This window comes from Phragmites australis, chromosome 21 (assembly GCF_958298935.1).
Source record: "Phragmites australis chromosome 21, lpPhrAust1.1, whole genome shotgun sequence".
Lineage (NCBI taxonomy): Eukaryota > Viridiplantae > Streptophyta > Magnoliopsida > Poales > Poaceae > Phragmites > Phragmites australis.
Window position 1 is genome coordinate 5,184,618 of NC_084941.1, and position 13,682 is coordinate 5,198,299.

At 42.1% G+C, this 13,682-nt stretch overlaps 1 protein-coding gene across 1 annotated transcript; it reads right to left on the reverse strand.

Moving 5' to 3' along the window:
• Window positions 1–12,068: 12,068 nt before the first annotated feature.
• On the reverse strand, window positions 12,069–13,127 carry LOC133904061 (BTB/POZ and MATH domain-containing protein 2-like). Its single transcript, XM_062345534.1, has one exon. It carries the CDS (start codon window positions 13,125–13,127, stop codon window positions 12,069–12,071), a length of 1,059 nt encoding a protein of 352 aa, XP_062201518.1.
• Window positions 13,128–13,682: the final 555 nt, after the last annotated feature.

Below are 13,682 nucleotides of genomic sequence, written 5' to 3' on the forward strand. Positions count from 1 at the left end.
ACGGGGAGCACCCACGCCATGCTCACACTCAACAGCTTCACCGACGGCGGGACGATGGTGGCCCGTCCAGCTGCACGGGCACAGGTTCCACCCGGACATCCAGTTGGTGGTTGTGCTATCCACAGGGTGGTACAGCCGCAACAGCCAGTTCATGAAGAAGTGAAGAACATTGTGATCTGTGCGGGCAACTGAAAAGATTGAATACCTAAGAAAGGGATGAATTGGACAATTAAAAACTTATATCAAAATCTAGAATAAATAGTAATCTTAGCCTAAATGAAAAAAAATGCGACTACACGAATAAGCTAAGAGAAGGTAATAAAACAAGCAAGCAAAGACACTAAAAAATGCGGAATTGAAAGCTTGCAAGAATGTAAATACTCAAATTAAATTGCAGAATAGTAAAGAGATGGAAAAGAGAACATCGGATTTTTTTTGAGGTATCGAGGAGTTGACACTCCCCCTAGTCCTCGTTTGAGCATCCATCAAGGATATCGCTCCCCCTTGAGTCACCAAGACTCAACTGCTTCCTCATGATTGTCACTTCTCCATCTCTAAATTGGTGGGTATCAAATTAAGTACATAGCTTTTCCTGGGGCTCCCACAAGAACTTCAAGAGCTCATCGAGACACATCAAATCACCAAAAACCGGCTAGGTGTTACCAACCATCAAGAATAATAAGTCAATAGCTTCACTTGACCAAGATCAAGGCTAGACTACAGCTGGATGCACACTTAGTACTCTCCAAGCACTAATGATGTCCTTAATCTTTAATTAAGGACTTAGAGATCAAATCAAGTGCTCTCACTTGCTTCTTAATAATACATACAGTGTATGAACTCCTCTAGGTCATGACTGAGCCATATGAGACCAAGTGAGGGGGTATTTATAGGTTAGAGATCCAAATTTAACCGTTGCCTAACCACTCACTTTTTCTGTTAACACCAGATGAGCCGGTGAATATCTTCTTACTCACACCGGATAATTTAGTGAGTACAAAATTCCATTGTCACTGTGTCAGCTGTCATTAATCGTTACTGCTGAGAAATAGTCCAATCTCATCATCCGGCGAACACTGACCTAACACCGGACCATCCTGTGCATACAAACAAGCCAAACTACCTGTTGCAACCCTCTCTGAAAAATATGCTCAGGTGATGATTTCAGTGCTATCAACGAACTATCCGGTGAGTTAAACTTCTTCTACTCTCAAAATCTTCTTTGGTAGAAGAAGCTCCGGTGTACACACTTGTCCATCATCAGACTATCCGGCAAGTGGAACTCCTTTGAACCAAACAAAACAACTCTATCTGAAAGTATTGCTCCGGTGATCCTTTCTTGCCTTGACCGGACCATCCGGTGATTGATGTTTTTCTGCCACTAGAAACTATTCTCTGCAAGAATTGGTCCACTGTACACACCATGATCACTAGACTATCCGATGATCTGAGCTTCAAACTTCTTCACTTGGAATCGTCTTTGGAATAAATAGTCTGGTGATGTCATCATTGCATCACTGGATAATCCAGTGAGTTGAACTTCATTTATTTTCTGGCAATTTCCCTTCTACTAAATTAGTCCGGTGCTCTCACCGAACTATCAGATGTTACACTTCTGACAATTTTGGACACGTGTCACTCAGAAAATCATTCGGTGATTCCATCACTTTGTTCATCGGAGCATCGGTGCATCTAGAGTATTTTCTGTCTTGAGATAACCATATGCTCCGGTAAAATTACTGCACATAGATCAGATCATCTAGTGAGGTAAATTTTCTCTGAGCTCATCAAATTCAAACTTTTTTGAGCTCTAACTTCTTGACATCTCAACCACGAGCTTCTATGAGCTACCTACTAGAATTTTACAAGTATGCATCAAACCAAGTTTAGACTCACTAGATCAAGCTACTACTCTTAGTCTATCTTTATAGTACGGTTAAAATATTAAAGAAAAATGACCTATACTACTCTAAGTATCATAATCTCCTTTGTGACGTTTAAAACTAGAAAATCTTTAATCTTGATGTACAAGTCCTTTGATCGTTCATGTAATCATTTTAGGGACCAATACTACCCAATTATTATTGTAAACTAAATTTTTTTATTTTCTTCAAAAACAAATTGTTAGTCATAATAATACGATTATCATTAATCACCGAAATACTTACCACTTACCTAGTGAGCTAGATGCTACAACAGCACTGGCAAGTCCGCAACTGCATGGTCGCGGACGAGTGTGACTCCCTGCACCGCTGTGACGATGAGCAACATCATTGACAGATCCCCAACGGTGTGGAATGCCCTGGGGCTCAACACCGACGACGGGGAGGTTCCCGTCACATGTTGAATGTGTGACTTCCAAACACATGCATGCAATATTGTTTGGGAAAAATTCTATGTAGTGGTGTTGCAGATGTTTCTTTTTGCAGATGATTTTTTTCATCATCGTTTGGACAACCGTCACCTGTTCCTAATATGGATATCAACAAAATAAAAAATTATCTTATATCCTTATTATTTGACATATTTTATTAGTGTTGCGTGGATCTCAGCTAGTCAGTGCAAGCAAGTCCAGCGGGTCTGGTCCGCGAGCGCAGCAGGGGCCGGCCAGAGCCAAGGATGCGTGCGACAAGAACATGATGCATGACCCCCCGCACGAACGTGTCCGCCCTAGAGGAGAAGCTAGCTCCACAGCGCGATGTCGCGGCTGCGCAGGCACAGGCGTTGGCCTATGGCGCCGGTGGTGTGTGAACGGTGCACAGCTGCATGCGGCTCATGAGTTGGCCTTGCCGGGTCAACTCAGCGATGGTGGTGTGCTTCGGCAGTTCGGCCGGAAGATGTTGATGCGTCTGGGGGTGTGCCTTCCTCCTCCGACGAACTCCCTCGGTAATAAATATACGTCGTTTGAAAAATATTCAATCAAATTTTTATAACTTTAACTAACAATAGCTTCAAAATATTTAGTTTGAAAATCTTAAAATCATATGTGTAGATTTATATTGAAAAATACTTTCATAATATCATAAATTTAATAAATTTATAAATATATTTTAATATAAAATAGTAGTCAAAGTTGTATTAGAGATCTTGTCTTATCCAAAACAATATGTATTTATTACCGAATGGAGTATTTCCTTAAGACCATCGTATCATGCTCGAATGCCAAATATTACAGGCCCCAAAATTTTGATGCCGCTAGATTGTGTTCCAAAGCAGGGCAAGGTTCGTAGGATCCTACTTGCTAGTGTGTTTGTATTTGATTTGCAACCGGCAAGATGCGGTCAGAATTTTTTTCAGCGGTAGGCATTATTGGTGACATGTTACCAATATATTATTTGGATAAGTTTTAGCCAAATTTGAACTATATTTCGGTAAATTTGCAGTTTTCATCAAATTTTGATTGAATTGCATCCAAAATTTCAAGCTTCGTTTGAATGGATTCGGCCGAAAACTGACGCTCAATGGGTTCAGCTCCTGCGAGCGGTGGCGGGCCAGCGGCCTGTGACGACCGGTTGTTCCACCATGACGACGAGATGGTCGTGGCGCTCTCCTCCGGGTGGTTCCGGCTCGACGGCATCCACCGGTGCAACAGGAGGATCTGCCTGCAGCCCTCCAAGGCTCCAACTCTCACATTCAGAACCATGGTTTTTTCTCACATTGTGAACCTAGATAACGTTGTTCCGGCTTTTATGGCTTTGCGGCAAGGTCACAAATTAGCTATAGCTAGCTATGTTGAACCCTGGTTTTTCTCTCTCTTCATGACATGGAAGCAAACCGCCCTTGCCGTTGCAGCTGGTTGTTTTGATCATGTAGCTTTGCTCAACGCGGGCAAAAGAAAATTGCCCAGACAATGAGTAGCAGTCGTCAGTTTTCCAGTAGAAGTTCTGAATCATGCCCTTCTGGAACTCAAAGACCTAAATCTAAGCACAGAGGCACGGCCTTCAAAGTCAGGTGGCAACAAAAATATTGTTTCAGATGTGCTAACTGCAATTCTGTGTGGTGACATATGTGACAATGATGGGTGTTAGAACAAGAGATTGTCTTGTCCCAATAAGTACGGCGAGAGTTTCTTCTAAGGAGGAGACTCAAGCTTGAAGACTAAGTTTGAGAGGAAGGAACACCACAAATGTATTGATTATAAAGATATGGATTGGGTTAGGGGGAGTATCACAGGAACACTTTGTGATTATGCTCCTTCGTGCTATGTTTGGCGTGTCACGTTTTTCCTTCCTTCTTTTCCAGTGACCACGACCTCCTATTTATAAGGCAGTACGTAGTTTAGTGTATAAGTTATCACGATGTATAAATATCTAGGACCTGGCTGAATTACTGGGTCTTATCCTGGATAACTACCTTTTACCCTACATAGAAGATAAATATCTACCGTGGTAACTATGTCGGTGCTTGCTCCCTGAGGGGTGAGCCGACTGCCAATTATGGCCCGGTGCAGCTCTGCCGGGGGTATCAAGACGACTTGCATCGTGTTGGAGTGTCAGGATAAGCACCACTTGCACCGGTATTTATCACCCGTCACTTCGCGTCAGGTCGGTGGCAGAGAGGGGGGTGTCCTTTCTTTCTGATATTATCTCCGGAGGCCGGTCACGCCTTTAGGCTTCGGAAGGCCGCATGGGAACCAGAGGAGCGGCCCAAAGGGGTCCGCGGCCTCTGGGGATAAGGCCTCCTGTTGAGTTCGGAGGTCGAAGGCTCCGAAGGTACTTGCTGTAGTTTCGAGTCTTCGAAAAGCCATGTATGAGCCGGAGAGGTGGTCTGAAGGGACTTGCAGCCTCCGGGGATGGGGTCTCCTGCCGAGTCTGGAGGCCGAAGGCTTTGGAGGGACCTTGATAACGACCGCCAACTATTATTCTCATGCTGGTCTATTTTCCCCCAACAATGAGCATGTTACCTGCCGGTGTCCGATTCTCAAGGAGCCTAGGCCGGTTGCACATTATGTTAGATATACAGTGGAAGGATTAGGATTTTATCACATATCACACGTTCTAATCCCAGATGCTAAAAATGATCACAAGAACGCTTTGGTTAAGGTTGTGGGAGGAAAGATCACAGAATATCAACTCATTACTCACCTTCAGCGTTTAGTGCCAGGTAAATGGGCCTGGGAGCCTGAAGAACATGATGGAAATTCTTTTGTGGTACTGTTGGCACACAAAGATGCCACGCGCCAAACACTGAGCATCTCGTATGCAATCCTAGACCGGGAGTTCGACCAGCCTGCTCAGATTTGACCAGTTACTACTCGGATTCCAACATGCTCGAACTCAACCAGTCACTGCTCGATCCATCACCTGCTTGAAGACCATGTGCTCGACTCAACCACGTGCTTGCATCCGACCAGTCCTTCTCAGACTTGACCAGCTCCTTGGATTATATGCTCGAATTTGACAAGTCTTTGCTCGACCCGACCATCTCCTCTAAGACCATGTGCTTGGAACGATCACCTGGTCGGAGACCACCTTAGCTGGAGACCACCTTAGCTAGAGACCACCTTAGCTGGAGAGCACCTGGTCAGAGAGCTTGATCAACAGTTACCTGATCAGAGATCACCTTGACAGAGACCACCCAGCTGGAGACCTGATCAGATGCCATCCAGACGGTGACCACCTTGTCATCTTCAACAGTTACTTCTCGATCTCATACAACTTTTCCTAATCAAAGTACTATGCCTTCCGATTCAAAACTGAATAGTAACTAAATAGGAATCAGCTTTAAATTCTCATTGTTAGCATTGCAATGACTATTATAGATGCTAAATCTTGTCATCAACAGGTACTATTTCCATCAAAAGTGGAGCTTGGACGGACTATGGCTTATGAAGGTGCAGAAATTGAAGAATTGGGGGTACATCTCAAGTTTGAGGAATATGTTGTGGCGCAAGAAGACTTTTTATTGCCAAAGGTTTGGATGCGCGTTTTGGGGTTGCCAAAAGCACTACCTAAGTATCAAATTCTTTGGGCTATTGGGACTATGTTTGGTGCTACTCAAAAAGTGGATATGGTGACTACTAAATACAATACTTTCGGACATTATTATGTAGTTATTCTAAACCCGGCTTTAATTCCCTCTCAATTGGATGTGGTTATTGGCGACCGCTATTTTGAGCTCAGATTTGTAGTCGAACATGAGAGCATTGATGGTGCCATGGATCAAATGGACATCGACCCTGAAGGAAAGGAGGATGATGGGAGGGAAGAAAATAGTGGCACAGCTAATGACAGAGAAAATGACAAGGCAAAAAAAGGTGCTTTAGACAAGGCTTCTGACGTTGCACCCATGGATGGGGTTGCTCATGGCAAAGTGAATGATGAAATAACAAAGAAAATCTCTATCACAGCAGCAGCTTTTGAAGCGCTGATTCAGAGTGAAGTAAATAAAATTTTGGACTTCTCTGTTGGAACTGTGCTAAATGAATGTGTTAAAAAGGTTATGGGGAGAAAGAGGAGGAGGTGGAGGCGGAGTGGAATATATGTAACAACTTTGTTTTGCAGGAAGATGATGGTTCCGTCGAGCAGGTGGTAAATATGGTGGAAGATTTGAGTGCGACAACGGAGGCTGCTCGCATGGAGCCGCCAGTTCTTGTGGCCTTGGTGGTCATCGTGATTGCCTCAGGTGTCTCGAAGAAGGACGCAGCGGATCCATTCTCGCACACGCGTGTGGCCACGTAGGCGCTATGCGCGGGCATCGAGGGGGACCTACAAGGCTTGTCCAAGCATGAAGCGACATCAGCTAGCTTCACCATCAAGGCCTGCACGTGAGATGGCTTGGGTGCATTGGTTATTGGTGCGGCAGCTGCAACTACAGCCGATGCCCCACATTTGGGCACTATATCTTCAGCTCCAGTAAGCCCGGATGTGCGGGCAAAGACCAAGGTTATGGGTAGGCCTTCCATCGGCTCTGCTATAATCATAACCCCGGTCAGGAGCAGCAAGCGGAGGGCGCAGACGGCTGATGGGAACTCGGTGGAACGTGCTGCGCTTTTGGTGGCCAAGCGAAATTTGGAGTTTTCTGATGGTATGAACACAAACTCCGTCGTATCTTTTTGTAATAAGCGCATAGCAAATAACATACATAATATTGGGATTTTAATGGGAAAAATGTTGAAGAATCATTTGCGCTTATTAAGAAGGTAGAGAATGATAGATTTGTCGATACCCTTAGAAATAAAGGAAAAGGACAAATTGGAGATAAGATATATGATAGTGATGAGGACGATAATGATCTTGATAACCGAACTCTTGATCATCTTTGTGGTGGCTTAATGGAGGAGGTTATGGATGACGATGGTAATCTGCTTTATAATGAACCTCAAGCTACTCCTAAAAAGAAGTATAAAAATGTAGGAGTAACAAGGTCTCATAGAAGAAATGCATCCAAAAAACAAATCCATTTCTAAATTAAAGGAATTTTTTAGAATTGCAGAGTCTTCAAGACTTGGTTAAATATAGATTCCTTTCTGATACTTCTAAGAAGAAAAGTTAGATTTTATTGTTGTCCTAGAATCAGGTAGAAAGCATTTTTTGGATACTTGTCTTGATACATTTTGCAGTGGGAGAGATTTTTTCTGGCATTCTCATGGTAAATCAGGGGGCATCCTTTTAGGAATTAATTTAGAAACTTGGGACATTGGTGGGCTTTCAGAAGGAAAATTTTATATTAAGTCCACTCTCAGAAATAAGGATGATGGCTTTTGATGGGTTTTGGTGGCTGTTTATGGTGCAGTTCAACCAGAATACAAAGATCACTTTTTGTCAGAGCTAGCACACTCTTGCAGCGTTGAGAACTTACCTTTTTGGTAGGAGGGTATTTAAACATAATTAGGAGCCCAAATGAAAAGAGCAATGACAAGTTTGATATTAGATACCATTTCTTGTTCAATGCAATCATAAATTGCTTGAATTTGAGAGAATTCGATTTATCAAGTCATAAATTCACATGGGCTAATAATAGGGATGCACCTACTTTTGAAAAAATAGATCGTATTTTGGCGACTACTGAATGGGAGCAAAAATATCCTTTAGTAACAGTACAAGCATTGACTAGAGAGATCTCTGATCATACATCTTTACTGTTAATTACTGAGAATCCATCTCACAGTGATAACCAACCATTGTTCAAGTTTGAATTAAGTTGGCTCACTATAAAAGGTTTTCATGATATTGTAACAACTGTTTGGCGAAATGAAACAAGAGGTCAATCATCGATAGAGATATGGCAATACAAAATTAGAAAGATGTGACAATTTTTAGGGGATGGGCTAAAAATTATTTGGGTGCTTTTCGAAAGGAAAAGAAGGAGCTTCTACCACAAATTGATGACCTAGATAAAAAGCATGAGCACACTCTACTTCAGCCACATGAGGTAGAGCTTAAAAATCATCTGAAAAACAAGCTTACTCAGTTGTTGAGAAAAGAGGAACTTAAATGGTTCCAACGATAAAAAAAAACAACTAAGTTGCTCGAAACTGATGATAATACCAAATACTTTTAGCTAGTTGCTAATGAAAGGCATAGGAAAACCCGTATATTTAAACTAGAATAAGAGGAAGGGGTGATAGAAGGTAATGAAAACCTTAAAGAGTACATCACCAAATATTATAAGGGTCCCTTTGGGGCAACAGAGGGTAATCAATTCTCTATGGATGAATCTCGTCGGCATGATATTCCTCAAGTATCAGACATAGAAATGAGTTATTAACTACGCCTTTCTTAGAAAAAGAAGTGAAAGAGGCAATCTTCCAAATCGAACTCAATAAAACACCAGGTTCGGATGGTTTCCCAATAGAATTCTATTAGACTTTTTGGGATACCATTAAGGATGATTTAATGGTACTTTTTAATGAGCTTCATAATTGCGAATTACCTCTTTTAGCTTGAATTTTGGTATTATAACCCTGCTACCCCAAAAGAAGGAAGCTACGCAAATTCAACAATATCGTCCTATATATCTACTTAATGTTAGTTTCAAAATTTTCACCAAAGTCCTTACTAATAGAATTAATCTGGTAGCTCAAAAAGTAATCAGAATAACCCAAATAACTTTTATGGCAGGGAGATATATAATGGAGGGTGTGGTCATTTTATATGAAACAATACATGAAATGCACAGGAAGGTAGACGGGGTTATTTTAAAGCTGGACTTTGAAAGGCTTATGACAAGGTAAATTGGTCCTTTTTACAACAAACTCTACGGATGAAAAGATTTTAACCAACTTGGTGTAAATGGATAGAATAAGTAGTGACAGGGGGAATGTAGGGGTGAAAATTAATGATGAAATTGGTCACTACTTCCAAATGAACAAAGGACTAAGACAAGGTGATCCCCTTTCTCTTATTTTGTTCAATATTGTTGTTGACATGTTGGCCATCTTGATAGCCCAAGCTAAAGAAGACGATCAAGTAATGGGTGTTCTTCCTAATCTTGTTGAGGATGGGCTTTCAATCTTACAATATGCCAATTATACAATTCTTTTTATGGATCACAACATTGAATAAGCTAGGAATATGAAGATCTTGCTATGTGCATTTGAGCACTTGTCTGGCTTGAAAATAAATTTCCATAAAAGCGAATTGTTTTGTTACGGCAAGGCGAAATATTGTGAAGAGGCCTACTCACAATTCTTTGGAGATGAATCCCTATGCACCATAAGAAATTGTTAAACAAAGATTGGAAGGAGGTGGAGGATAGATTTCAGAAAAAGTTGCTGGAAAGGAAAACACTTATCATTTGGGGGAAGATTAGTTCTAATCAATTCTATTCTTAGTAGTCTAGCAATGTCTATGCTATCATTCTTTGAAGTGCCTAAGGGAGTCTAAAAAAAACTATACTACTATAGGTCTAGATTTTTTTGGTAGAGTGATGGCATAAAAAGAAATACAAACTTTCTAAATAGAGCATTATGTACACACCTAAAGACCAGGGAGGTTTAGGGATCTTTAATTTGGAAGTGCAGAATAAGTGCTTATTGAATAAGTGGCTATTCAAATTGATTAACGAGGAGCGGGTGTGGCAAAATCTTCTGTGAAATAAATATCTGAGAGATAAAATAATTGCTCAAGTTGAACATAAACTAGGAGACTCACAATTTTGGTCTGGCCTAATGAAAGGTAAGCATGATTTCTTGAAATTGGGTAGGTTCACTTTGCACAATGGTTTACAGATAAGATTTTGGGAAGATGTTTGGTTAGGTCAAATGACCTTATGTCAATAATACCCTTCTCTTTATAACATCGCCAATAGGAAAAATACAACTGTAGTAGAAGTTTTAAGTTCTGATCCACTTAATATTTCCTTTCGAAGGGCACTCGTGGGCAATAAGCTAAGCACATGGCATAATTTGGTTGCTCTAATTCATCTTAGTAATGACAAGGATATGTTTCAGTGGTCTCTACATTAGCATGGAAGGTTCTGTGTCCAATCCATGTATAGAACTTTGATTAATGGTAGTGTTTTTCATCAAATCGCTGCATATGGGAACTTGAAGTCCCCTTATGATCAAAGTTTTCCTTTGATTCCTCCACAATGGTGTCACTCTAACCAAGGATAATTTAGTCAAAAATAATGGTACAGAAGTACTAAGTGTTGTTTTTTAATATGAACGAATCAATACAATACCTGTTCTTTGAGTGCTATCTTTCTAAATTTTTATGGCAAGTGGTACAAGTTTCTTTTAACATTATTCCACTATGAAGTGTTTCTCATATGTTTGGAGACTGACTTAAAGAGATTAAAAGGAAACTTAAGTACCAAATTCTAGTAGGCGCAAGTGTTCTTTGTTGGGCACTGTGGTTATACCGTAATGATATGGTGTTTGTTAAAATCCAAGCTTATTCTTCTATACAGGTATTTTTTAGAGCTACATATTGTATTCGCTACTGGTCATTGCTAAAGAAGAAGGATGAGCACCACCATATAATTGTGATATGTCGTCATTTGGAAACCACAATGATGAAGATCTTTGCAAGTCATGGGTGGCGGTTCAGCAATAGAATGGTTGCTTGAGATATGTCAGACATGATTATGCGTTTAAGAATTTTACTTCATTTACTTGGCCTGTCGGGTTTTGAAACATATTGTGTAATAATGTACGGTTGTGTGCATCTTCAGATGCAGAGGCTGAGATAACTTTTATTCTTTATTCTAAGAAAAACTAAATATAAACTGGCATGAGCCGCTGCGCCGTGAGCGATCATAAGCACATACCAACATATAACAACACATACTAACATATCAGAGCCTTAATTTGATTTCTTTTTTTCCATTCATATAGAGCCTGTTTGGTTAGCTCACATGATGCAAAATTTGGCTATACCACCTCCGAGGCTGACTCGATCGTTGCAAAATTACTGTGCAAGCTTGGCTCCCAGAAAACGGATTTTGATTGCATCTCTCCAGAGCCAGGCTCACGGGATGCAGGCATGGTTCAGTTAATGATGATATTAGAGTATAATTAGTAAGTATTAACTTATATTAGTATATTTTAAATTGGATTAAGGCTTAATATGATACATTAAGTATTATAGAGTGTATTTATGCAAAATAAACATCATATTAATACTTACCTTTTTATTTTAATCTCATACAATATATACTCATGCGGGCAACCAAATACAAGCTCCTCTCTGTGAGACTGAACACTTACAGTCAATAAAACAAATAAGGTATACGACGGACAAAAAAGGCTGCACACGGCCGGGCATAGTGTCAGCAATAGCACTTGCGGTGCAATCAGGTTAAATAAAAAGCAATCAGGTACTCAAGTGAATCGGCTAATCAAGTTTTTTTTTTCGAGAACGTGCCATGCGCCTTTTTTTTTATTAAAACTAATCGTGCATTGCCATCTAACTTAAAATATAATCGAGCATTGGTTTTAAATGACAAGAAATCAGACGAGTTCGGATTTGGAAATAACAGTGCAATCTCAAGTTAATCAAACCAAGATCAGTAGCGAAGTAATGTGTCCAAAGAAACCAACGATGAGCTTGATTTCGTTCCAAATATTTCCGATTGTCGTTACCGAAACCGCATGCTAGTGTCCTTAGTTTTCTTCTCCAATATCAACGGGCGGCAAGTTTGGAAATCAACTCCTTCAAAAGAGCAGGATAGCTTTTAATCAGGTGGTCAAAGCCATCGGTTGCCATGACTGCATCCAGAGCTTGAGGAGATTTAAGGAACTCGATGCAAGCCTTCTTGAGCCTGTGGCAGTGATGCTGTTCAGCCAACACCAACGTGGTCGCAGCCGTGTTGGCGTCTAAGTATATGCACAATTTCTCCACACAAATCAGCTTGAGGCTTTGCATGTCATACCTGTCCGCTGCTTCCAACAAATGCTGAGCCATCACAACATCTTCTTGACCCGTCATCTCCGGCAGCGAATCGGTGTATATGAAATTTAGCAAGGCACTGAACACCTGAGGTTCCATATCATCAATCCGTACGCAAACCCCTGTGGCGGTGCTCTCTCTCATCGCACCGTAGAACTCTGCCTTGAAAACCGGCGACCGAGCTGCAAGAATACACCTGTGCGCGCTGAATGTCTCGCCGGCGACTTGGAACGTGATGTCGGCGCCCTCTTTGGCCACGAGGAGGTCGCCTAGATGTCGTTGCAGATCGGACGGCGGCGCCGCAGCAAGTGTAGACGCCGCGGCCCCCCTGTTCTCTGTACGCAGCTGCGTCGAAACAGAGATGTCACACCGGATCTTGAAGCAGTCATCCACGAGATACTCCGACGCCTCCAGAAACTCCTTCTCGATGAAATCAATGAAGCCATAGCCGTCTCCGGCGAACGAGTACTCGCTGAAGCGTAGGGTATGGGTGTACCCCGGCACTGGCTCCCCTGCCTGATCGAGCAAATTAAATGTGGTTTCCGCGTAGACATGCTCGGGGATATCGTCTTTGAGGATGATGTAGATGGATATGTACCCGACTCCTTGGGTGTCTATGCCATTAGGGTAGTACCAGATGCACCACGTGCGGCCCCCGATACGAAAGGATCGAGACTCGATGTAGCCCCTGATGGATAACTCCTTGGTGTGCGAGTAGCCCTCGATGTGGAGCAGGTGGCGCCCGGTCACGATGCCCCCGACGATGGCCGAGGCGGAATCGAACGTCGGCATGGCGGCGAGGTTTTTGCCAAGATTCTACGACGCAAAGCAGCAACGATTTCCGGCAACAACGAAAATCAGGTCGTTCTTTGTTTGAGGAGCGTATGTGGAGCGAGTCTGCTCTAAACTAGGGCAACACGGGCGGACGGCGAAAGCTTTTATACGGCGTCGATCGGCTCGGATTATTGCCGACCCCGACGGCGTTCGGATCGAATTCGGCTGGCCATCTCGATCGGATAATCGGCAATCGGGGTCGGCTTAGGCTTCGGATATGTTACCATTGACGTTCAGTCTTGATCTTGTCTACCAGTTGACGTCCAGATTCACGTTCAGCTCTGCGGAACATAAGCATCTGTCTGCGATTTATGTTACCATTATTCTTGTCTTCAGCTTTTAGGATTTGGTTGAAGTCCCGACGATGAGCCATTTGTGTCCGGCCGGCGGTTTGATGGCACGAATCTCCTGTACCTGCGTCTACTATAAAAACTATTTTTAGAGACGGGTTATAATCTATTACCATAAGCGTTTAGCCAATCCACCTGTGATCGAAAACCTATAGTAATAAAC